The 26,243-nt window shown below is 51.3% G+C and overlaps 1 protein-coding gene across 8 annotated transcripts in view; it reads left to right on the top strand.

The window, feature by feature from the left end:
- The window catches only part of LOC142582219 (rho guanine nucleotide exchange factor 11-like), a 249,425-nt gene that overhangs the window by 204,260 nt on the left and 18,922 nt on the right, over positions 1–26,243 (top strand). For all 8 annotated transcript variants that reach the window (XM_075691662.1, XM_075691658.1, XM_075691656.1 and 5 more), the window contains 3 exons: positions 1,190–1,671; positions 6,108–6,409; positions 8,724–8,833. In XM_075691662.1, coding sequence (XP_075547777.1) covers positions 1,190–1,671; positions 6,108–6,409; positions 8,724–8,833 — 894 coding nt within the window. The remainder of the gene's footprint in view (positions 1–1,189; positions 1,672–6,107; positions 6,410–8,723; positions 8,834–26,243) is intronic.

Below are 26,243 nucleotides of genomic sequence, written 5' to 3'. Positions count from 1 at the left end.
CGTTCGCTTGGCATTCGACAGATGGTAAGCGCGATCATCATTAGATAGACTTGGCACATGACATATCGCTGCGACAAGTTCGGAGTGCAATCATTACATGGGAAAGAAGAAAAAAATCGAATTCTGACGGCAAACTTCAGGGGTGCGATCATTATGTGAGTAAATACGGTAGTCATTGCTCCATTGTTCCCAGAAACAATACCAGTACAGTCATAACGCTATCAAGAACGAAAAATCCTATCATTGGAACTGATCATCGCTATATCTGGACTGCCATAAAGAAATAAAAGAAAAAACTACCAAACATACTTTTGTAGCTCCAAAACCAAATTTTCCATGTTCACTAAAATAGACGTAGAAAGTAGTCAGTGAAAAATAAAATATATATTTGTACTTCTAAATGGCCTTCTAAATGGCATGGTAGTGCTACAGTGCACCTGTTCTGTCTTCCTTGTGATCGTCTATAAAGCGCATCCAATCTTTCCAAATAAACGGCCTGTCAAGCATTAGGAGCGCTGAAAGACTTAATTGAAATTAGTTAACGACGCATTAAAAAAGGCTTCGAAACCCACTCTCGCCCTTCTGAAGAGAGTCTGTCGAGTCTGTGCCTTCAGTCAAAAGACCCCTCGTCTGTCACGCTCTTGGGAGCTAAACCATCTCTGCACGAGTGGTGATACACAAACGGGCAAAAGAATAAGCTGGAATGTGCAGCGCCTAGCTCGGCTAGTGAGTTCGCTGCTTCTTTAATCGGAAGTGGCTGCAGCAGCAGAATTCAGGGCTGCTATTTCGTAGCGACGCCTTTCACGATGATATTCCTTTTTGTGCTATGTGGTCAGAGCCACACTGCGCCTGCCTTATCAATTGGATTGGCCAGCCATCAATGGCAGATGGTAAAAGTGGCATAGAATCAAGCAGAAGGCACCACTACAATATTGTGATCCCTGTTTTCCACCAAGTATGAAAATTTTTTTGTAATCGACTATTTCTTGGTATTTTCTCAGTCGACATTTTGAAATATTCGGAGTCCGCCACAAAAACTATTCGCGATAAGGGGTGGAAAACACGTGGATTTAACACTGTGCCAAGAGCAGGTTTCTATTTAACTTATATTTTGAGATATCAGATTTCGAGTTGATGAGTGCTTGCTGTACGTGATATATTGAGAAAAGCACCCTTGGATCCCTTTTAGGTAGAGAACCACCCCCTAAGCCCAGTGTACAGGCATCTTGACCTCAAGCGACACCGACTGGTGCATGAGGGTGCACTAACAATGCGGCTGCCACGTCAGAAGCCACTTGATGTCCAGCTGGTGCTGCTAGAGGATCTATTGCTGGTTCTTCAGCGCCAAGATGGTAGTGAGCGGCTGGCGCTACGCTTCTATTCTGTGAGCCTGCCGACTGCCACAGCAGAGGACCGCATGCTACAGTGCCCCGTCATGCGGCTGCAGCACCTGCATGCCCGTGACGTTGCCACTGACCCGCGTGCCTTCTTCCTCCTTGACACGGAACCTGAGCAGCGTGCCATGTGGGAGTTCGCTGCCGCGTCGGCCGTTGAGAAACGCGGGTGGCTGGAGCACATTGCCGCTGCCACGCGGGCACACGTGCCCCCTGGCGATGACGAAGGCAAGCATGCTCCTGAAACGCCCTCAGAGGACACGCCTACAGTGCTCGAGTAAGTCTCCTATGAGAATGGCTCATTTGTACTGGAAAAAAGATGAAAAGCACAAGAGCATGTGAAAATAACAAGACAACATCAAGTGGTGTACGTGCTGTGCTCGCATGGAGGTTTCCCCTTTCATGCATAATTTTTTCTTTTAATTTCTGCCTGCTACATTCATCTATTTTTACCAAATGTAGGAAGAGTCATGGTAGTGCACAGGCTACATGGCACCTTGTTTTGGCTGCGTATTGCCTGTAACTGTACAGTACGGTCCACTTTCAGAGGGAACATGCGAGCGCGTGGCCAGCAGTCCGCGGAGTGCTAACTGCTAGCGAGATTTGGAAGCGTGGAGCATGCGCATAGATTCATAAGGGCAGCGTGTGCCTCGCATCGTCTGCTACTTCTCCGCCCCAGTGCTCAGCGCGTGCTAGCAAGCCCTGACGCGTGTTTCTATTTACGCCCAAGCCCAGCGCTCGACCGCTGCGCCACCATGCGCCGCTGGCATGTACCACGTTTCTATGTACTTTTTCCCCGAAGCGTCACGGCGAGCGCTCCCTAGATCCCTGTAGGTACTTGACACGGGACTGGGTAGATGTTTTGCCTGGGCTGCACAATCTGCTCACCCAGCTGTCGCTAAGAGAAAATAGGTTTTTCAAAACAAGCCGCCTAGGCAGTTTCGAAATAAGAGTTGCGTGCGGAAGCTGATGCAACACTGGACGAAATTTTTCAGTTTGGATAAGGAGATAAAGGGATGTGATAAGAAGTTGGTCGTGGTGTGCGAGGCGCTTCGATCTACAAAAGCTGGGATAATCATGGGGCATGGAGGGTTTCTCGCACCACCAGCCACATTATCGCTGCGCTCAAGCTTCCTTTCCTTCTTGAGATCACTATCTCTCTTCCAGCAGAAACAATAGCAAGGTGCTGGTGCCATACAGTACGCATATTAAACGTCCAGGAACAAGAAAAAAAATCACACAGAAACTCCTCTGGGAGTTAGACTATGCGTAAGCATTGTGCCACTAGCTCATCTCCGCGCAGCCCGGTGTCATTACCAATGTTTTGTAACTTGATTAGGCCATTACTAACGACAGTTCAGTGGCGACACGAACTGGTGCCGACGGTGGCGCAAGGAGCATTGACGACGCAAGCAAAGTAGTGCAGGTGGAGGCCCGAAGTGCGCTGATGACGGTTCCGATCATTATATAGCCGTTATCGCTCTTCAGCGCCTTATTCATCCGCGTCAAACCATTGGAGACTTTTAGCGTGTCCGCTATTCCGGCAAACAGGGGTGGTTTGAGCGGATTGCCGGATGAGCGGGGGCAACATGAGCGGCCGGAGCGGTGCAGCCGGCATGGAGGCCTGGAGCTCAACCAGACAAACACAGAGCTAAAATTGCATTAAGCGACTATCTTCTGCTTCACTTCTGGTGCAAATTTTCAGCAGTGGCGTAATTGCCCACACGATTCCGCCGCTGTCCAAAATTTACATCAGCAGCTAAGCAGAATATATCAATTGGCTCCGTGTTTCTGTGGTTAAGCTTTGCGCCACCAATCTGGCCGCTCACGTTTCCACCCCCGTTTACCCGGCAAACCACCCGCGCTTGCCCGAATACTGGACGCACTAAAATTCTCTGTTATTGAGCCATGAGCATACTCGGGGGGGGCTTCTTATGGCAATGCCGCGTGGGCCGCAGCTTGAAAGCGATCTGCGATGCCCACAAAACAGTGCTAACAGCTCATAGCTTCGCACGCTGTGTTTTTGCCGCTTACATAGTCTTAAAGAGGTGCGCGCCCGCTTGACTTCAAAGCGATTTGCGAAAGTTGCAGAATGAGGCATTAACTGAGAGCACCGCCAGCACTGTGTTTTCGCCGCTTCGTTGCTGTTGAAGCTGAAGGCAGCACAATGGCAAATTCGTTCGCTACTGCGGGCACTATCTCGAAAGCGGTCGTCTCATTACGGGACGGACGAAGGGACGGTTTTCTCTTTGAGTAAGCATACAAATTAAGCTTAAGGTAAGCTTAGGGTAAGCTTAAGCATTCAGAATTAAAATTTTCCTACACCGCCTAAACTCAGCGAATGCAGGCTGGCCCGAACGCACCGCGCGCCCAGGCACAGCCAGGGGAGAAAAACCAAATACATAGAAGGATCTAGGGCGTGTGCCATGGCGCTTCAGTGAAAAACTACCTAGAAATGTGGTTCGTGCAGGCGGCGCAGCGATCGAGCGCTGGGCTTGGGAGCAAATAGAAACACGAAGCCCTGACCCTTCCGGCTTGTTTTTTAGAGTGAAGCTGCATACGGGCTAAGGTCTGAGGTTTCGTGGCGTCTGTGTGCAGAAACTAGCCGATCCTGGTGATTGTGCAGAAAGGGTTCAAGCTCAATGGCACATACCTCTGTGGGCTATGGGACCTGTAACGCGTCCTTGAACTACTCTTGTCACGTCTGGGACCCAAGCTGTCATCATTAGCAATCTCTCGATTGTTGTCGTTTTCTTCCACAGCTGGCTCGTTGGCGCCCCTCGGCGCAACCGCGCTCATGCCACTGCTAATGCGTTCATTGTCGTGTTTCATAGCTGGCTCTGTTGCCGCTCGTCATTCCCATGCAGAATTTCGCTTGTCTTCCATCATCATAATGGGGAGGCCGCATTCACGGGAAGGAATGAGCCATTCATTGCCTTGTGTGACAGACACATTTAGTAACAGAGGTGATAAGCGAATGTGTGCATGTACCTATATCATCACAATGACCACAGATCAGGACAGTAAGTATGCTTGTACCTTTGTTCACAATTCCGTGTCGCCTCTGTGTCGTGCACTCAACAGCTTCACTGGTCATCCACCTTCGCAGAGTGGAATGGCTCACGAATGTATTTTTCACAGTGTGAAGCAACTGATACCAACTCTGCCTCCTGCTTGTTGAATAGGTAGACATTTTGTGGTGGAAGGGCAAGCTTGGTATGCTTGCTGCACCTGGCTTCAATTGCCTTGTCTGTTATAAAAAGTGGCGAGTTTCTGCGAGCAGTATGTGAAAAACTTATGACTAGCTTATCGGGATTCTGCTTGCTGATTACCCGACAAGCAGCAGGCAGAATAGTGGCTTGATAAATCGCACCATGGAAACACGGAAGCGCTCTCCAGCGCTTGCCGAGTGTAGGGGCGGAGAAGTAGCAGATGAAGCGGGGCACGTGCTGCCCTTGCAACTCTATATGCATGTGCCGCATTTGCAAACCTCGCTGCCAGTTAGCAATGCGCAGGCCGTTCGCCATGCGCTCGCGCGTTCCCTCTAAGAGTGGACCGTACTGTAAAGAAAATACTCTGTACATGCATCCTTTCATGTATAGCAAACGACTTGACACTTACAGCAGGGAAAAGTTGAACCCTTGCCAAAGTTGCTGTGCAGAATTGTATTGTATCTTGACTGCATAATAAGGTTTAATCACACAAAGCCTGGAGTTCAAATCCCTGCATGATGTTGTGGTATGGTTCCTAAATTGGCATGAAATGGACCTTTAGACTGGAGATGGCAGAAAATGAACTGCAGTACCAGTGCAGCAATTCGCATTTAATGTAGACAGGCATGAGCATATGCTGATGGGCACAAGTGTAACTACACTCACGGACAACTTTCTGTGGCAGTGAAGGGAAAGCTACAGAGACGGAGCTTCCGCACGTGTGTTACCGCACCACGTAGTCGGCCAGCGTTTGACAGTGCTTTTGGTTGTTCGGAACAGACGCTGAATCGACGCAGCTTCAACGTGCGATGGTTTTGCGTTTGCCGAGATGCGGAAGGTAAAGGCCGGAAGTGAACTGCTGCTAATAGGGTGTTTATGTTTTCTCTTCCAGAGCTTAAACTAATGTGGATGAAAACAAGAGACTCTTTTCAGAAGCGCTCTCTCTTGTGTGTGCTTTGCCTCCATAGCTTTCCCTTCATTGCCGCAGAAAGTTGTCCGCGAGTATAGCTGTGTGAACGGCATTCCACAAGCCTTTCATCTTGAAATAATCAAAATGTACAGTTGAAGCAGCCTGCCGTCTGCCGTGACAGCACTTGTCCGTGAATAATCGCAGGGACTTGCTGCATGAGCACTTGCAGTAGGCCACACCTGTAACAGCAGGTCTGCAACCTGCAACTGCCAAGCTTTCATTGGTTCAATGTGCCATTCGATGTGGCACATTATTTGGTATGGTGGAATTAGCCCATCAACAGATTGGCACTACTCGCCACTGTTGATGGAAAGTTGCACACAGGCTGTGACACTTCACTTGCCATTTAGCACATTGTGATGTGTGTTCAGTTGACAGCTTGGAAAGGTTCCTGTGTGTAAGCTCGTGCTTGTGAAAGAAAGCCTGCATTATAATTGTGTAAATGTGCTATTTGGAACTTGACGATGACATCCTACGAGTGGTCCCTTTGTTGACCATTGTGTTCCGCCGTGATCACTTGTCTTTTCCCAGCACTGGTGTGGCAGACCATGAGGACGAGGAAGAAGAGGTGCCTACGGACAAGGAAGAAGGAGGGAGCAGAGAAGAGGAGGAGACGACGCCTCCAGCCTCGGTGGCAGAACAGACGGAGAGGAGTGACAAGGAAGAACCTGCAAAGGAGGAGGGCCATGACAAAGAACAGGGGGTGCTAGCCGGTGCTCCAGTGGCAACACCTACAGTGGCCCAGGGAGGCCTGTCCCTGGTTGATTTCCAAGAGGTGGTGGTGGTGCCCAGTGCTCCCTGTGAAACGGCCACACCTGTGCTCACTCCCATTGGTAGGTCTGCATTTTTGTGCATTTTGCATATCCAACACTGCATCGGATTTGCAAATGAGCATATGTGAGCTCGAGTGAACATGACAGCCTTTTTGTGCATTGCTTGCCAGCAGGCTCATTAACTATTATTCAAGAAAGTAATGTCAGTACTCTCTCTGCACTAAGGGCTTGCTGTTGTGTGCGTAGCATTCATTATGGTCTCCTCATAGCGGTGAAGCAAAAATTGAAGACTGCTTTCCATTCTCTGTTTCCTTTGGTTTCTTGCTGTTGCTTGCTGGAAAAATGCAGCTTTGCATTTACATCCATAGGAGTATAAAACTAGAGGCTTGCAGCGGCACATAAATAACATCTTTTTCAGGCATGTACAGAGCCTGCGCATCACCGTAATTGTAATTGTGACATAATCACATTATGACAAGGAACTGCTGATAACACAAGTGCTCCCACTTACATTATCACACTTTTATAAGTGTTCGTAAATTAATGACAATGTAAATTACTTTAAAGAATTAGGCTGAAACAATTGTTTGTTCTACTGTCCTAAACATGTTTCTACTACCGTATAAACCGGAATATAAGTCGAGATTTTTTTAATAAAAACAGCGAGTGAAAGTCGCCCCTCGTCTTATATAGCGGCCATTAGCAGAATGTGAGTCGCAGTCTGGCAACCCGTGGCGTACCTGTTTCTGAACCAATAGCCAAAGCCGTATCGACATGCAAACGCGATTGCCTGCATTGTTTTTTTCATTCCCTGGCTGTTAGTCTTCGCATGCGCTGTTTTGTTTGACCTCATGTGCAATTCCGCGTTAGCAATGAGTAGCGGCACGCAGAGGCAGGTTACAGCGGCTTTCAAGAAGAAAGTTATAGAGTTCGCTGAAGCGAATGGGAACATGGCCGCTCAGCGCACGTTCGGCGTTTCGGAAAGGAGCGTGTGGTATTGGCGCGGACAGAAAGATAAGTTGTTCGCGTTCAAACCGAGCAAAATGACCTTTCACGGATGTCGTGCAGTACATCCACAGCTTGAGGATGCACTTGCAGACTTTGTGCGGCACCTTCGTGCGCGGTCACTACCCGTGATTGTGCATTCAATTCAATACAAAGCCTTGGAGCTCGCGTGTGAAGCCGGACTACGCCGAGAAGAGCTCAATGCACCGAAGTCATGGGTGCGTCGTTTTATGAGGCGCAAGGAATTTTCTCTTCGCCGCCGCACATCTATATGCCAGAAGCTGCCAGAGGAGTTCGCTGATAAGCTCGTCAGCTTCCAGTGGTATGTGATTCGGCTTCGAGAGGAGCACGATTACATGCTCGGACAAATTGCAAACGCCGACGAGACCCCTGTCTGGTTTGATGTGCCTTCGGCTACCACGGTCAGCGAACGTGGCGCAAAAGAAGTGAAACTTCTGTCGACAAGAAGTGAACACTAGCGCTTCACTGTCATGCTTGCGTGCACGGCAGATGGCAGAAAGTTGCCTCCTTTTGTCATTTTCAAAAGAAAAACCATGCCGAAGGAAGCCTTCTCTTCAGGTGTTGTGCGTGTGAATGAGAAAGGGTACACGGACGAGGCTATGATGATTGAATGGGTTCGCATGGTGTGGAATCGCCGGCCCGGTGCACCGCTGCGTCAACGGAGCATGCTGGTTTTGGATGCGTTTCGCGGTCACTTGACAGAATCAGTAAAGTAAAACGGAAACTAGGACCGACCTCGTCGTCGTTCCTGGTAGAATGTCTACCCTTCAGCCACTCAACGTTGTACTAAACAAGCCCTTTAAGGACAGTGTAACAGGATTACAATGAGTGGATGGCCGGCGACAATCTGAAGACACCGACGGGTCGCCTACAAAGGCCTCCGCTTGCGACCGTCTGCAGCTGGGTGTTGTCCGCCTGGCGTTCTTCGCCAGATGTCATGGTGCAGAAGGCTTTTAAGAAGTGCTGCATAAGCAACGCGCTGGATGGAACCGAGGACGACGCACTGTGGGAGGCGGTGAGTGACAAAGAATCGTCTTCCGACGACGCCGATGAAAGTTCTGACTAAAGTCGCAGCTCCGGTAGTCCAGGGATGCAGCCGACGTTGCAAATAAATGCGTTTCGGCAATATTTGCTTCTTTTCTATTTTTTTCTATTTTCTTCACTTCAAGGTAAGGAGGTCGACCTATATTCCCACTCGACCTATATACGGTTTATACGGTAATTTTGCATCGGAAAAGTTGGATAAAATCTCAACTGGGCAACTGTTATTGCAGGCTCAGTGCATCTATGTCGTCTCATATGCTGATGTCGTGTTCAGTTGAACATTGTCTCTCCTTTGTTGCTCCAGAGCAACTTCGGCGCCAGGACCAACAGGTGCTCTCAGCGCTGGCTGAGAAGCAGGCACTTCTTGCAGAGATCCTGAGAATTCCCAGTGAAGACTATGTTCACATGGCTGAGGCAAGCAACATATTTTCTTGTCTTTTTTGCAGGCAGAGGACCTTGTGATTCTTTATTGTGGTGCCGTTTCTGAAGTTTGATTTGAGCACTTACATTTAATCTATCCACTGGAGAGGCTCACATATCAGTCCAGCTGTAACAGTGCAAATGGCAAGCCTCCATAATAGCTTTCGTTGTTGGATGAAGTTATACACTCACACTATTTTATTAAGGTGTAAGCAACGAACGCAGTCACCACCAGGCCCTGTTGTTCTCGGAAAGCAAGGCGACTGAAAGATATTGCGGAGACAGTCTCATAAGGGGCGGTCTGCATGTCTGCAGCCTCGCCGCCACCCCCGGTCTGACCCCTTCGCTGAACGCCAGGGCTGGGCAAAGATACTTTGCAACTGCATTATGATACGATACAAGATACTCAAGCAACAAATATATGAGATACAAATGCAAGATGCTATCACAATTATTGTATCCAATACAATACTTTCCATCTGTATCTTAAGATACTTCAATCTGCCACGGCGGCTGCATTTCGAGGGGGGCAAAGTGCGAAAATACCCGTGTACTTAGATTTAGGTGCACGTTGAAGATCCCCACCTGGTCTAAATTTCCTGAGTCCCGCACTATAGCGTGCCTCATAATCAGAAAGTGGTTTTCGCACGTAAAACCCCATAATTCAAAATACTTCGATACATTCGCAAATTTCTTATTATAGATCTATATAATGTAGCAGCGAACATGTATGCACAGAAATTTCTTTCCTTCGACAACCATGTTTCATTTGAATGAAATGTCTGTTAGTATCTCAAAATTTGTCTTTCCTTCTCAAAGTACAATATTTTCATTCCAAAACAATATATTGGAGTTGCTTTAGCTCATTATGTGCTCTGCTGTCAGTGGTTTTTGCTTGTCGCTTTTATAATTGATGGGAGTCACTGCTCTGCTTGCCAACCAGCTAACTGGTCGCCATGTAATTACAAGAACATCAATAAGAAGCCTCTGCATGATGGCGCAAATACCACTAGGAGTTTTACCTTGTCCGTAAACATATTACTACAGTCGACTCCCGATAATTCGAAGCCGCTAAATTGGAATTTTCGGTTAATTAGAAGTGAAGTGCTGGCCCTGTCAGTTTTGCATGTAACCCTATAGAAGAAATCGCTCGATAGTTCGAAGTCCTCATCCAGTAATATTGTTTAATTGGAAGTTAATTTTCAGCCGTGATCCTCGAGGTGACCGTCATTCTTGTGCAATTTTTCAAGTGTTGCAACAGTTCCGTGGTCCGCGTTGGTGTCATCGCCACCGCAGCCGCCCGCAACGCCATCCTTCTTGGAACGGCGCGATTATTCATTGCTATGGCTGCCGTGGCCTCCGCGATCAACTCCGGCGGGAGGCGAAGCGGCTCCCGCCGGAGGCCACCCGCGGCTGCCGCGCGTGGCCGGAGCTGATCGCGGAGGCCACACGGGTGCCATAGGTGCACGCAGCGCTGCATACTGGCAGTGGCGAGATTGTGCGAGATTAGTCTTGCAGCGTGCGCAGCGTATGCGTGTGTTGGTCGAGCGCCTTTGTGCGGGAAGCTCGTAGGCTAGGTTGTTCCACGAGTGATTCGGAATTTACTGCACCTAGTCGCGCAGTTTATAGCCATGGCAAACCGTGGCTCTTATCGCACGCTCGACCTGGCAACGAAAGTCGAGGTTTTGAAGGAAGTTGAGAAGGGAGGTGCCGCCAAACAAGACATAGCGCGGAAGTACGGGATCAAGCCGAACACGCTCTCTAACTACATCAAGAACAAGCGCACAATAATGGATGCATTTGAGAACGACAAGTTCAAGACTTCTCGGAAGCGAATGCACACCGGCGCTTACCCAGAGTTGGAGAAGGCTCTGCTGGTTTGGATTAGGGAGGCCAGGAGCAACCAACTTCCTCTCAGCGGAGACATCGTTGCAATGAAAGCCCGAACACTTGCAGCAATGTTGGGGATCGAGGACTTCGTTTCGTCAGATGGATGGCTGACGCGCTTTAAAGATCGCCATGACCTGGTTTTCAAGAGCGTGTGTGGTGAAAAGGCGTCCGTTAACCAGGAAACATGCGTCACGTGGAAGGACGGAAAGCTGCGTGAATATCTCGCCGAATACAGACCAGAAGACATCTTCAATGCAGATGAGACTGCACTCTTCTATCGGCTTCTACCAGAGAAGAACCTGACATTCAAGGACGACGACTGTGCTGGGGGCAAACGCAGCAAGGAGAGAGTGTCGGTGCTGATCGCGGCAAACATGACTGGCACGGAACGATGTCGGTTACTTGTGATCGGGAAAGCCGCGAAGCCGAGATGTTTTAAAGGCGTGAAGACGCTGCCTGTGGACTATGAGGTGAACAAAAAAAGCGTGGATGACGGCCGAAATCTTTAAGAGCTGGATAAGCAAATTGGACCGCAAGTTTGCTGCTTCGAACCGCAAGGTGTTGTTCCTTGTCGATCATTGCAGTGCTCACGTGAATGTGCCAGCCTTGAGTGCAATACGCCTCGCATTTTTGCCTGCAAACACAACGGCTGTTTTGCAGCCAATGGACCAAGGCATCATCAAGAATGTTAAAGTCCTGTACAGGCAACACCTCCTCGAGCGCATGATTTTCTGTATGGATAGCTCCACAAAGTACGAGGTGAGCCTGCTTAGTGCCATCCACATGTTGGCGCGAGCATGGGATCGTGTGAAGCAAGAAACAATCGCAAACTGCTTCAGGGCTTGCGGTTTTGTGGCAGCTTCTTCGGAGGATGCCTCTGAAATTTCAGCGGAGGAAGCGTCAAGAAGCGAGCTTGACGGCACTGATTTTGGTGATGCTCTCGGGGACGTCAATTTTGAAGATTACGTCGCCATAGACAAGGCGGACGAAACGTGCGGTGCGCTGACGGATAGCGAAATTGTAGAGATGATTCGGCCCCAGGAAGCGACCCAGGAAAGCGACGATGACATTGAAGGCAAGCTGCAACCTAAGGCTGCCGATGTAGCTGCGGGCCTTGCTTTTGCGGAGCGCTTCTTTGCCGCTGAAGGTAACGCGGAAGAAGCGTTCCGCCACATCTACAGCCTGCAGAACTTGCTTTCAGCAGCGCAATTCGGCAAGAAGAAGCAAAGCAAGATGACCGACTATTTTTCTTAGAGAAAATACTCGATTTCGCCACAAATAAAGTGCTGTTTTTTGTGTTTTGTGCTTAATTGGAAGTTCGTCTAATTCGAAGTTTTTTGCGGTCCCCGTGAACTTCGTATTAACGGGAGTCGACTGTATTTACACAATACCGGATCACCGGACAGGTGTACAGCAGCAACGCTGGTAGCAACATTTTTTGTGACGCCTCATGTATACAGAGAGCGCATAAAACGGCAGTGGTCTTTCCTTTTCTACTTATCTGCTGGCGTATAGCGTTCATTAGCAACATGTTCATTAACATGCAATCATTTTATTATTTTTCTTCTACGGAAAAACTTGTGCAGCCCAAAAACATTTCGTACGTATTGTAGTGGCATGAAGCATCGCATGATACCAGCGCTATTCACACTACTGCCAGTTACAGTTCCGATTACCTGGCGATTTGTAACAGTAAGAAATTTGAGAGTAAGCTGAAAAAAAATACAGTGAAACCTCGTTAAACCGTAATTGGCCAGAGCTTGCAAAAAGTATGTACTGAACGGTAGTACTGCTTAAAGGGGGACACTGGTCTTTGGACCCAAAATATGATAAAAAAAATGAATTTCGGACAATAGCATTTCTTGAATCTACATCTATTATTCTCCCTATCTGCCAAGTTTCCAATCTCGTAAGGTCATATTTCAGCCATACTATCAATTTAAAAACCGATAGGGCACCTGATTTTTCCTGTGTGTCGACGCTAAAATGACACACACTCAATGACGCCGCGCCTGCATACAAGTGCCTCGAGGGCAGCCATCTTGGTCTCATTTGAAAGAACGCGATTTCGGCTTCAAATATCACACACTACCGCTTTTTTAGGCTTGCTGGTTCAATACAAAAACCGGCGGCAAAAATATATGAAATGCACGTTCTCATTCACTGTCGCATGCACATGACGAGATAACACCACGTGATTGGCTGGGCCCACTCCCGAAAGAGAGAGTAAAACATCTTTATTAATAATATCTGAATGGCAAGAGCAGTGTGGGAGGAACCCTCAGTCCAGGGTCCCTAAGATCATTCCGGCGATGTTTCGAGCCCATTGTATCACTGCTCGGAGGACCTCGGGAGGTCCGTCGCGGAAGGCATCGTCCCACAGCTCTTTGTTGCGTAAGGGGTAAAGGAGAGTTGGCAAGGGCGGGAAAGAGGTTTGCAGTGCACTCAATCGTGACGTGGAAGATTGTGGGCGAGCTGCCACAGCCAGGGCAACGATATGCATAATAGTGTGGGTAGAATTTATTGAGAGAGACAAGATTAGGAAAAGTTGCGGTTTGTAACTGGCGTAATGCCACTGCTTCCTCCCGCGAGAAGGACGGCGATGGTGCGGCGTGGGTGCGACGAATGCGTGTATAATGACAGAGTATGTCTTTATAACGGAGCAAGGGATCCCCCCACTCTGAACTAGTCGCCTCACCACGCCGAGTCGCCCGGAGGGAAATTTCTCAGGCAACCGCATGTGCGCGTTCGTTACCCGGCAGCGAGGTATGACCAGGGGTCCAGAGTAAGTGGATGCGGGGAGGTGTGGTTAGTGTATTTTGCGGGATCTGTTTGAGAATTTGGTGCGCCGCTATCGGGATGCCATGTCCTGATAGGAACGCCCGGCATGCCTGTTGCGAGTCCGTCAATATATACACTTCCTCAGGAACACGGATGGCGTATCAAATTGCAAGAGCAACACCGAGAATTTCTCCGTAAGCGGCATTTGTTCCACGCATTGCTGCAGAGTCTCTCAGGGATTCGGTGCCATCCAAAACTACCGAGGTATAGCCCTCTTGAGTGTGTGATGTGTCCGTGTATAAAGTGTGTGTTTCCGGGATGTTTGCAAGCATGCGGCCAATGTATCGTACACGGGCTTTGCGCCGCCCTTTGTCATGCTCGGGGTGCATATTACGTGGCAATGGATGAATACTTAGTGCTTGGCGTATCGCTGACGACAAGATCGTTGGACGGGTTTCAGACTCAAGGGGTGGGACAGAGTATCCTAGCCGTGCGAGAAGATGGCGGCCAGTAGGAGTGAGTAGGAGGCGCTGGCGATGGCTGACCCAATGTGCCTCTAGCAGCTCGCCTAGTGTGTTATGTGTCCCTAAGTTAAGGAGACGGTGTGTGGAAGTATAGTTCGGGAGGCCATGGGCCAGCTTCGTCGCTTTGCGAATCATTACGTCTATGCGAAGTTGTTGTGCTTGGGTCAACCGCTGAAATGGGAGATGGTATGTAAGGCGGCTGATCACGCATGCCTCCACCAAGCGCAGCAGGTCCTCTTCTCGAAGGCCCGAGCGCCTGTTGGAGACCCTCCGGATCATGGCCAGAATTTGCTCAATCTGTCTGGATAGAAGGGAAACAATCTAGTTTGACCTGCCATCCGCTTGGATGTGTAGGCTGAGGATACGAGCACGATTAACCTGTGGTATCGGTGTGCCATCCACGTGCACAGTGATAGGGGGAGTAGAGGAACGGCTCTGGGGGCGAATGATTATGAGCTCCGACTTTTCCGGAGCACATCTTAAGCTGCATTTTCTCGCGTACTCGGAAACTGTATCGACTGCTTGCTGCAGTCGGTCCTGGATGGCTCCATCGGAACCCCGTGTCGACCAGATAGTAATGTCGTCCGCATAAATAGCGTGGGCGACATCAGGGATCTGGTCGAGTAGTCGGGGGAGCCCTGCGAGCGCGATATTGAATAAAGTAGGGGAAAGAACTGAGCCCTGGGGTGTCCCACGTCCTACAAGGCGAATCGTACCGGATCGATGCGGTCCCATTCCTACGGTGGCTGTGCGATCTCGAAGAAATGCGTGGATATAGTTGTACATACGAATTCCACAGTGTGAATGTGCAACATTGCGAAGGATGAGGTCATGTTCAACATTATCGAATGCCCCTTTTAGGTCTAAGGCTATGAGTGCTCTCGTTTGGGCGGACGACGGAGGTCCTATGACCTCCTCCCGCAATTGTAAAAGCACATCTTTGGCAGACAGATGAGCCCGATATCCGAATTGAGAGTTAGAAAAGAATGATTTTTCTTCGAGGAAGGGCTGCAGACGCCGCAAGAGTACATGCTCCATGAGCTTACCAATGCAGTATGTTAGGGAGATGGGTCGTAAGTTTTCAACCTTAACAGGCTTGCCCGGTTTGGGGATCAGTGTGATGTTGTCGTGTCGCCATGCTTGGGGAAGCATGCCCTTGCACCAGCAATCATTGAAGATATGGGTGAGGTGGTTAATATCCACGTCACTGAGGTTACGAAGGGTGGTGAATAGGATGTGGTCGGCTCCCGGTGCCGTGTTGCGGCGTAGGTCTTGTAGGACCACCCGCACCTCGTCAGATATGATGTCCGCATCTAGCAATTCGTTCGCCTCGCCTACATAAGGATAGTCAGGGTACTGCGGCGGCGGGCCTGTGGGTATGAAATGCTTCTCTAGCTCTCTGAGGAGTGTCGAGACATCGTCCCTGTACTCGTGCATTAGGATGTGCAGCTGTTGAAATGTTTTTCCCTTTGTTGTGGTGGGATCTGTGAGTGAGCGAAGAATCGGCCACGTTTTTGCCGTGCTCAATGTGCCTGAGAGGCGATCGCAAAATCCTCACCAGTTATTCCTCGTAAGGATCTCTGCATACTCCTGAGATTCCAGTGTAATTTGATCTATACGTTTCCTAAGTTTGCGGTTGAGGCGTTGTCGTTTCCATCGTCATGTCAACCCTCTGCGGGCGTTCCAAAGATGAAGTAAATGCGGGTCTATGTCTGGTGTCTCGGTTGTGGTGCGCAGTGTGCTCGTGGTGGCCTCTAGATCTTGTGCGAAAGAGTCAAGCCAGCGTTCGTACCCTTGACGCTCAGGTGGGTCCTGGCGACGTTCCCTGAATTTCGCCCAATCCGTTATACGCACATATCGCTCGGGCCTGCGCGCACCCCGTAATGACAATGTGGTCGCCACAATGTAGTGGTCACTACCAAGGTGCTCCTCTAAAGGCCCGTGCGCAACGACTGGGCCAGTATTGCACACGAAGGTAAGGTCAGGGCAGGTGTCACGAGATACGCTGTTGCCCATACGAGTGAGGTGCTCTGGGTCGGTAAGGAGTGTGTATCTCATGTTACAGATGGCATTCCATAAGCGTGTCCCTTTAGCCTGCGATTTAACGTAACCCCATGCAGTATGCGGAGCATTTAAGTCGCCGGCCACCACACAAACCCGTCCAAACCTACTAAATTCTGTTAGTAGGTGCTGAAAACAGTGCGTTCGCGAACGGGGGGAACTGTATGCATTGAGTATAAACAGACTCTCGCTGCGTTTACCTTGCGTAATTATTTCCAATATTTGGTGAGGAATGTCAATGTTAGTGGTATACATGCGACATGTAACATGTTTCGAAACTAGGGCTCCCACAAGGGGAGAGACACCCGAGAGCGTGCTGTAGCCGGATAAAGAAGGGGTGCAATTGACTTCCTGTAAGAGAATGACATCGGGAGGGTTCGTGGATGTGGCGATATACTGCTGTAGGGAACCTCGTTTTCGGCGGAATCCCCTACAATTCCGCTGCCACACCACTAGTTGCTCCGCGTTACGCGGCGCCATCATCATCGCGAGAGGAAGCAGGCGGTCGTGCATAGTGATGCAGGCGCTGGGTGCCCACATTTGAAGGTTGCGGCCGAGAGCCTTGGTCGGAAAGCGCGCTTTCGTTGTTACCGCTAAGCTCAGGAACTTGCATGCGTGCGAAAGTGCACTCTATACATGATTTTACTTGCTCCGTAATCCCTATTTGAAGGGCCTCCATTTGGTGTTCTATCCTGTCCAGAGCCGCCTGCATACTAGTGCTCATGTCTACCACCAGCGCGTCCATTTGTTTTTGTAGGCGCTCGCAGCGCGCCTCCATGTCACGACGTAGGCGGGCTATTTCTATTAGAGGATTGGGATTTGGTAACGAATTGGTAATAGGAAAAGGGGTAGGGAGAGATTTACTGGGCGGAGCGAGCTGTGGGGTGCCCTTCTCCCGACCTACCTCCCGAGGCGCCTCCATTGCTGTTTTCTTCTCCGGGGTCCGCTGCACCCCTGAAGGGACCAGGGTCACCTTGGCTGGTTTGTTGGTCTGCAGGGCCTTCTTGTAGGGTTGTCGGGAAGATGGGGAAGGAGGGCGCTTCTCTGGGAGGCGTACCGATGCCTCGCGGGATCGGGACCGAGACTTGGACCGGGTCCGGAACTTGCAATGGGAGCTCGAACGGGTCTCCGACCAGACTTTTCTGGTCTCCTTCGTTGGGGCGCGCGACGTTCTGGTCTCCGCCGTATCTGTGGTAGTGGTCGGGTCGCTGGTGGGTTGGAGTTCACGCTGCTCTTTCTTGAGAGCTTTCCGCACCTAAGCTTTGTTCAGTGTCTGCCTAGCACGCCACGGGCAGTTTGGATCCGCTGTAGGGTGGGTGCCATCACAGGATCTGCAGTGTGGGGTGCACGGATGTGACGGGGTGGGGTTGTCAGTCCCGCACGTTGCGCAAATGACCACGTGCGGCGTAGGACAGTAATCAGCCCAATGGCCGAGCTTGTGACATATCTTGCAAACCAGTTGGCGGGGTCGATGGGGGTAGCAGCGGAGTTCGGCACCATAGAAACGCACGTAGCAAGGCACTTTAAGTCCTTCAAGTGTTACCAATGCAACGTTGGTTTGACCCATCATGCGTGCTTGAAGTATTTGATTTCCAGGAGCCACAAGCTCATCCACGAGCTTGGATGACGATATACCGGGCAAAAGGCCAGGAACAATTCCCTTGCATGAGTTGTCTGGGGCCGCAAAATATGTCGTGATGGGATAGACCCGCTGACCAAGGTTCAGCTCCCTCACCTTGTATAATGCGTCGGCTACGTGTGACTGGGGTGTGCTGATGATTGCCAAGTTTTGCTGAGGTCGCAGTCGGAATATGATGTCCTGACAATCCTCGGTGGTCAAGTCGGCAGCACTCCATAGAGCACTGGCGAGTTCTGGGCGCGTCCACTTATCGAGACAAAGTCCTCCGTGAGGCCGCAGAATTATCTTTTCATCGTGCAAAGGAAGTTGCGGCAGGTTCTGATTCCGAATGCGCTTGCGTACGGTAGGCTGGGAGGCGTCCGGAATGCCCAAGATGTTCTTGGAGGGTTGCGTCTTAGCGCGCGTTTGACGGTTGCGTCGCTTATGTATGACTGTCTTCCAACAGCCACCTGTGTCGTCGTCAGTTTTGTCGTGGTAAATGTTCGGGGCAGCATCTTCCTCCATCCTTTCCCTGGTCGGAGTGTCTACCTCTCGTTGTTGGGAGGGAAAATCGGCGACGATGGGATCGGCGGCCACTCCCGCGGTATCCACCTCGGGCGTCTTCGTTGTTGTCGAGGAACGCACGTCGGCGTTCTCCGTCGCCGATTGCGTCTTCTGCTCGTTGGAAAATGACGTTGCGGTAGATAAATGCTCCATCGAAACAGAGCGGTGAATTGGTCAAAGACCCTTTGCACGCCCGTTTAGAACATGGGCCTCGGAAGAGCTGGTCGCTTGGCGCTCTTGGTTCATGGTGTAGAAAACACGCCAAGGCAGCTATGGCCCTGGCAGGGGCAGCCGCATTGGAACTACTTCAGAGCTGTAGAGGCGCGGGGAGCGGCAACAAAGTCCCAGGAAGAAAAGTCTGTCGGTGGGAAACGGCGAGAAAGCCGCTTTCCATAAGACTCCCGGCGAAAGCGGCCCGGGCAAGGGCGGTCAAGGGCGGTCGGTGGAGGTCGCGTAGTCTCGGTGGTTGCAGAGCATGCCGACGACACGTCCGTTCACTTCGGCCGACCGATTGGAACTCCCCCCACTCCCGAGCTGTCTGCTAGCCGCAGCAGAGGCGCAGGCGAGACGCCATGTTTGATACGATCATTGTGTGAGTACGCGTGACGCTGCCTCCTCCACTTCGAAAGTTTGACTCTAAGCACAAGTATGAAAAGAAAAGGAAGAAGTCCATGCTCAACAACTTCAAAAAAACGCCCCACCGCGTTGCAAGTTGTTAAAGACGAGCCACTAACGGTGTCAAGTGACGGAACTGATGGAACCGACCGAGTTTTAGGTCTAGGTGGTGCAACAACGAGTAGGTGCGACAAAAACGCCAGCCACGTCCGTCGTGACACTGTGATGCTGACGCCTTCAGATTTGGAGCTAATCGACAGGAGATCCGACGAGAAACTGCAAGAGCTCGCGTCAACCGCAGCAGTGAGCCATAAGTCGGAGATCTTGTCCGCTGGCGATGTCGTGGCCGGCTCGCTTGACGATACTCTTTTTACCGTGGTGTAATCGGTGAACGCACTGCTGGAGCACATGAATTGTAATACATGCTGTGGTAGCACGAAAATCTGCCGGAAGGAGCATGAATATGGCCTTGCAGTAAGTCTGGTGCTCATATGCTCGAAATGCGGCGACAAAGTGTCCGCGTGGAGCTCGCCGCATGTGAATAGGACTCAGAAAGTGAATCCATTTACCGTTAATATTCTGGCTGCGCACGCGATGCAAAGCACCGGGAATCGGCAAACTGCGTTCAATGCTATTTTCGCAACAGTGAGTATATCGCACCGCGGGCTGCATACGAAAACGTGGCAGGAGTACGTCATAACGAAGTTGACGCCTGCCACGACCCCGGCAGCTGAGATGCTTACAACAGAATGCGCGAAGTCGGTCCGGCAGCTTTACAGCCAAGTAAACTTCGGCAACCCGGGAAACGTTGCTGTATCTTACGACGGGTCTTGGATGGCTCACGGGCACAGTTCACACATCGGTATCGGCGCCGTCATTGAACTTTTTACGGGACTTGTCCTGGACTACGTTGTGCTGAGGAACTTTTGTGCCGGTTGTCAGCGTGGACCAAAAGTTGGTGACCCTTCACACGAAGAATGGAAAGCCAGTCACAAGTGTCCGAAAAATACGAATAAGAAGGCTGGTGAAATGGAGGTGGAGGCTGGCCTCAATTTATTCAAAAGATCGCTGGAAAAGTACAGCCTAAGATGCACAACTGTGCTGTCAGACAGTGACAGCTGTACTTTCTTGGCCCTAAAAGAGGCCAAGAACCGTTCGCGTGACCGTACGCGCGAACGACCAGGCGTTGCGATCCAGCATGGGGCGAACATATTCGCTCGTTATCCGGTCGCGGTGAGTCGGACTTCTAGATTTGTCGCGCGCCCATCGGCATGTTTTGTGGATAGCAACTCGGCTAGCAGGCATTGATCTATGAAAGGTGCAATAAATGCCTTTGTGATTGTTTGCACTACTGTGTTGTCGTTCCTTTGTCCCAAGAGCATGGAGGAGAATCCCACATCTGGCGCCCAACGTGGGGCTCTTGGGGCATCGGACGATAGATTTAACAGTTTTGCTTCGTTCGAGACCTTTGTTTTAACCGAAGCGTAGGGCTAGCACGGATTTTGATCGCTAGCGTTGGCGGCGTGCTTTCTTGAGCGAGGCGACGGTGGCTGTAGTGTGTTTGAACATGTCAACATGGTAAGCCTTTTCGCAAGTGTTTTTTTAATGCCATTTGTCGGTACGAGAGCCACGTGGTCTGCATCCTGGGAGAGCGAGGCTTAGCGCCCGCTGAGCATCGCCAAGCCTGAAGCGAGTGAGTACGGAAGCCTCATGAATGGTCCGAATTTCTTATGTAAATAGCTTCTTCTATCTCTTTGACTCGGATGAAGTCGCGGCTCTGGGAGCCGGGTGGCCGCGGGCCACGGGTGCCACTACGGGCTGACTGGTATTGCGACCTGGCACCGGGCGACCCGGCACCGGGCGCTCCGACACCGTCTGGGACGGTGGGCGCCATCAACTCTGATGCTGTGTGCACCGAGCGGGATAGGACCACCTAACAGAGCTGACGTCTCCTCGCGGCTGCCTGTTTTGCGCCCATTCTGGGTGTTGTTTTTGGATGCCAGTTGTTGTCATGGTAGCGATGCTTTAGGCCTAACGGTTTACGGAGCTGCCTGTCGCAGGTGGAGGGACGCAACCTGGTGGACCGTGGCGTTGAGATGCTGCACTTTGCTTCCCTCATTTTAGTTAGCCTCGCACGAATTGAAATTACTCGTTCGACTCAAGGAAGCGAGCTTCGTTCACGTGAACTTAGCATCTGAGTAGCCACCCGATCTTTTGCTAGCCGAGTCGAACATCGTACCACATGGGCGATGCGCATGTAGAATTCCTCTCCCTTGCACTACTTTAGTGTTTGCCGAGTGTGTTGAGTGTGCGCAGCATTATTGGAGTCACCCCTGGTTTGCCGTCACGTGCACATCGTCTACGCTGCTGCCCCGGACTACGATCGAGCCACCGGGAAATGGTGATGCTGTGGCGAGTTCGGCGCAGCGACTTCGGCGGCCGCCTGTATCCAGCTCGCAACCCTCGGCGGCGGAGAAAAGAGCCGGCGGTCACCAACAGCTACTGCGGCTCTTGCCAGCAGTGCGCGTCGGCGCGAGCGACGCTTGCTCGTTCTGACTACTGCGTCGCCGTTTCCGGAGTCCTGGCCTGGAATCGTGTTGTCGAGTCTGCAAAGCTGCTGCTGTGACCGGCGGACGCCAGCGGTGTACCCTAGGACAATGTCGTCTCGCATGCTATGGACAGCATGTGGACATTTCCTCAGCGCGGCCACTGTTGCATGTACTATCTTGTTCGCGAAGCACGGGTTAGTGTTAGACCGCGTCACATGTTTTGCCGGAATAAGATGTGATTTAAGGTTGGGGCGATGTGGAAATGCACGACTCTCACGCGCCCCCTGATATCTTGTTTTCCCGCATAGCTCCCATCTGCAGTGTGGCTTGGCCGCATGGCCTGGCGCCCGCGGCGGTCGGAGTGGTTGAGGCGCAGTACGAGAGAGGGCGCGAGTGTTGCGCTGCTAATGCCACCGACAGGCGGGGTTACTCAGGCGCCGAAAGACAAGGTGCTTCCTCTTTGGTTCGAGACGGCGAGCAGCGCAGACGTGCCGTGCATGCGCCGATCCATGCTTCTCCGAGACTGTCTCGCGTGGCCGCCTTCGAACGTGCCACCGTTGGCGTGACCGTACGCGCGAACGACCAGGCGTTGGGATCCAGCATGGGGCGAACATATTCGCTCGTTATCCGGTCACGGTGAGTCGGCCTTCTAGATTTGTTGCGCGCCCATCGGCATGTTTTGTGGATAGCAACTTGGCTAGCAGGCATTGATCTATGGAAGGTGCAATAAATGCCCTTGTGATTGTTTGCACTACTGTGTTGTCGTTCCTTTGTCCCAAGAGGGCAGAGGAGAATCCCACAATCCCTGTTGCATGCCAGCGCCAACTTCTTCATGTCACGTTCAATAGCACAAACGACATCTAATTTTTCTTGTATGCTGAGCACCCGGCGTCTTTTTTATCCGAGCTTCGGCATGACTCGAGTCCTTGCTTGCACGACACCACAACACTCTCTGTCAAGGCGCTGAAATGATGTTGATGTTGATGTGGCTCCACGCGCTGTGGGATTCTCACCTGTGCTCTTGGGGCAAAGGAACAACAACACAGTAGTGCAAACAATCACAAGGGCACTTATTGCACCTTTCATAGATCAGTGCCTGCTAGCCGAGTTGCTATCCACAAAACATGCCGATGGGCGCTCGACAAATTGCGGAAGTGCGACTAACTACGACCGGATAGCGAGTGAATATGTTCGCCCCATGGTGGATTCCATTGTCTGGTCATTCGCGTGTACCGAGGCCACGGTCCTCATGTAGGTCCACGTGTACCGAGGCCACGCAGACCTTCCGCGCGTGGTATAGGAGGCCACGCGCGGAAGGTCCGCGCTGCTTGCCGATCACAGCCAAAGAGGAAGAGCCTTCTCCTTTCCGCGTCCAAGTAACCCCGCCATGAGGCGGCGTTAACAGTGCAACACTCGCACCATCTCTCGTACTGCTCTTCAACCACACCGACTGCCGCCGGCCCCAGGCCACGCGGCGATGCCGGATTACAGGAGACGGGAGCTATGCGGGGAAAACAACATATCAGGGAACGCATGAGAGTCGCGCATCCCCACATCCCCCCAACCTTAAATCACTACATATTCCGGCAAAACATGTCACACGGTCTAACATCAACGCGTGCTTCGTGAACAAGGAAATACATGCAACAGTGGCCGCGCCGAGGAAATTTCCCCACGCTGATCATAACATGCGAGCTGACATTGTCCTTGGGGTACAAGGACAGTGTCGCTAGTGTCCACTGGTCACAGTAGCAGCTCTGCAGACTCAACGGCACGATTCCAGGCCAGGACTCCGGAAACGGCGACGCAGTAGTCGGCACGAGCAAGCGTCGCTCACGCTGACGCGCCCTGCTGGCGAGAGCTGCAGTAGTTGTTGGTGACAGGAGCTATGCTGGGAAAACAACATATCAGGGGACATGTGAGAGTCGCGCTGTGATTACCCTAATGTGGGGCAAAGGTTTGTGTACTCAATGGTTCGGTTGGTTCTCTTAGGCGGAGCCTCCGAGAACCCATTTGAGGACAAAGCCGTTGGTTTGAACACACACACAAAGACTTTTAATCAAAATAAAAAGAGGCATAAAGCAAATAGAAGGAAATGGAAAGCATGCCTAAAACAAACACTCAAGAAGACATTGCGGCAAAGAACACACATAGGGCTTGCATGAGGTTAACGGGTGCGCGAGTCCGGGCTTGCCACGAGGGCGGGGACGCGTAACGGTCTCGACGCGGCAACGCGGCGACAAGCTGGCGAAAGGAGGGGCGCCGGTCTCACCAGAGGTCGCGGTGTACGTTGACCGACCGGGCGATCGGAGCGCGCCAGCTCTGGCTAGGCGAGGAAAAGCGGGCGGCTTGGTGGCAGGAGTAGACGGTGCCGGCGTTCTGGCCGGGCAGCTGGATGTAGAGCTCGGGCCTGTAGCCCTACTGCTCTTGTCTCGCCCACGGGCGCAGAAGCTCGAACGCCGGCCTCGGGCAGCAGGCGGCACGACAGACGGGGCGGCGTTCTGGCCGGGCAGCTGGCGCAGAACTCGGGCCCGTAGCCCGACTGTTCTCGTCCTGCCCACTGGCGCAGAAGCTCACCGGCGTTGAGGAGCTGACGGCACGCTCGGGTAGACGGGCGACGCACAGGAACAGGCTGGCAGGAGGCCCCGGTCGGGTGAAGTCCTGGTGGGCTCGGGTCCGGAACCCGACGGCCCGTCTTCAACGCCCGCTCCGGTGGTTGACCTCCTCCTGCCGTCGCTTCCTGGGACTCTCCTGGCGTCTCCCCGGCGTCTCCCTGCGTGTCCTCTCTTCTGCCAGCGCACCACGCTTTTTCTTCTGTCTGGCCGATTAGGCATTCTCGGATTGGCTGCCCGACGCCCCGTTGTCTTTTCTAATTGGTTGCTTTTCTTCTTTTTGTTGTTTTTCCTGCGCCGCACGTTCTCGTGCCGGACGCTCTTCGGCGTCGTTGTTTTCCTTCTTCCACCTCGGCGCGCTTGCACGCAGTGTCGTCAGCTCCTGGCCATCCCGATCACCGCACCATGTCCTGCACCACACATCACACGTGCATCCCCACAGCGCAAATGCACTGGGTGCTTGGAGGCCTTGTAATTTATTAAGTAAAACCTCGTTAAACCACACCCACGTAAACAGTAGTTTCGTTTAAAAAGTAGTAATGTCAAATCCCCGACTCAGCGGGCATATAACACAATGTGTTTTGTATCTGCATAAACCGTACCAGCTTATTGTGCACATATCGGTTAACACATAGTATTTCCACTTTTCGTCGCGCAAACACAGCGGTGTGCCGTCTCCATCGGGCGCCCCGGCAGAACAACAAGCCTCAGAGATTGGAACAACGGCCTCCAAGCACCCTGCACGTTTGTGCGTTAAGCCACATCAACATCGTCATTTCGGCGCCGTGCCAGAGAGCGTTCTTTATTCTGTGAGAGAGCGTTGTGGGGGGCATTGTGCAACCAAGGACTCGCGTGATGCTGAAGCTCGAATAAAAAAGACGGGGTGCTCAGCATAGAAGAAAAATTAGAAACCGTTTGTGCTATCGAACGTGACACAAAGAAATCAGTGCTAGCACGCAACAGGGATCTGCTGTTGACTACGGTGTGTGGCATTCGGAATGCGAAGATGTTGCTCGGTGGGGCTGCTGCAACCGCGAAGAGATGCCGAAGAGCTATCCAATTGGCTGCCCAGGATGTGTCATCGATAATTTTTCCACCTTTATGGTGGACAAATGATGTTCGTAATAGTTGGAATGTTAGTTTGTTTGTTTCTATAAGTAACAAAGAGAATACACAAGAACAATTTCTCACTACACTGAAGCACTTCCGGCAGACAGCAAGTGTCGTCTGCTTGTGTTACAACATGCTCCATTTTGACGAGAGCTCCGCGGTCAGAGTCGGTCTCAGTCTTTTCATGAGCACTATGATTCGACTTTGTTGTGTTGTGGACTACAAACGTAGTGACTGGCAATATGTCAAGCTGTGACATCGTGTCCCTCTGCAAGGCAGCAGACGAGTGAACTTGCTGCAGCGCATCGGACTGCCGCTATCCAATCGGCACCAGGATTTGCGCGTTTGCGGCCGTCACTTTACACCGGAAGATTACTAATGCAATAGCATTTTACGAGTTCGGTATTGGGGTAAACGCAAGCACCAGGGGACAGGGCCTGGTCGTTTGACCGTGTCGTTTTGCGGGATGAGCAGAAGTGCAAATGTGAATGGTCTGCACGGTGCAGCCACCTGATGGCACAGAGCTCAACCACACACACACAGTAGCAATAACTAAATGTATTCTTCTTTGCTGCTGGTGTAAATTTTTCGCAGGAGTAATCGTTTACACATTGTTTTTGTTAAGGTTTAAAATGTTTTACACTTGGTTCGAGCAATATTAACTCTTTGTTTGGCTGGTTAAGCTCTGCGCCAACGGGTGGCTGGACTCTGGAGACCAATCAGCCAGCTCACGTACATATACGCTAAAGTGCCTTCATTAGCTTGAGTTTATGCTTCCACCGCTCCTAGACAACGGGAAATCGACGACATGACATGCCATCATGACGAGTGAAGGCGGAGCTTAGCCCCGATCACTCGGCGAACGAGTTGAGGAGGAAATGCATGACTATCGAGGAGGGTAACTTGTAATCATCCGTAGCTCTCTTATAGTGAGACATTGCACACAAATTGTGGCGAATGATTAACTTTAGCTGTACTCTACGTGTCTACAAAATTTGTCCGAACCGTTTCAGGGACCATTTATTTTAATGTCAAATGCATTTCTCAACTTCAATAAAAAGCAGTTCAGGAGAGCCCCTT

Source organism: Dermacentor variabilis, chromosome 5 (genome assembly GCF_050947875.1).
Source record: "Dermacentor variabilis isolate Ectoservices chromosome 5, ASM5094787v1, whole genome shotgun sequence".
NCBI classification, from domain to species: domain Eukaryota; kingdom Metazoa; phylum Arthropoda; class Arachnida; order Ixodida; family Ixodidae; genus Dermacentor; species Dermacentor variabilis.
Note: the sequence above shows the minus strand (reverse complement) of the source record. Positions and strands in the feature narration are given on the sequence as shown.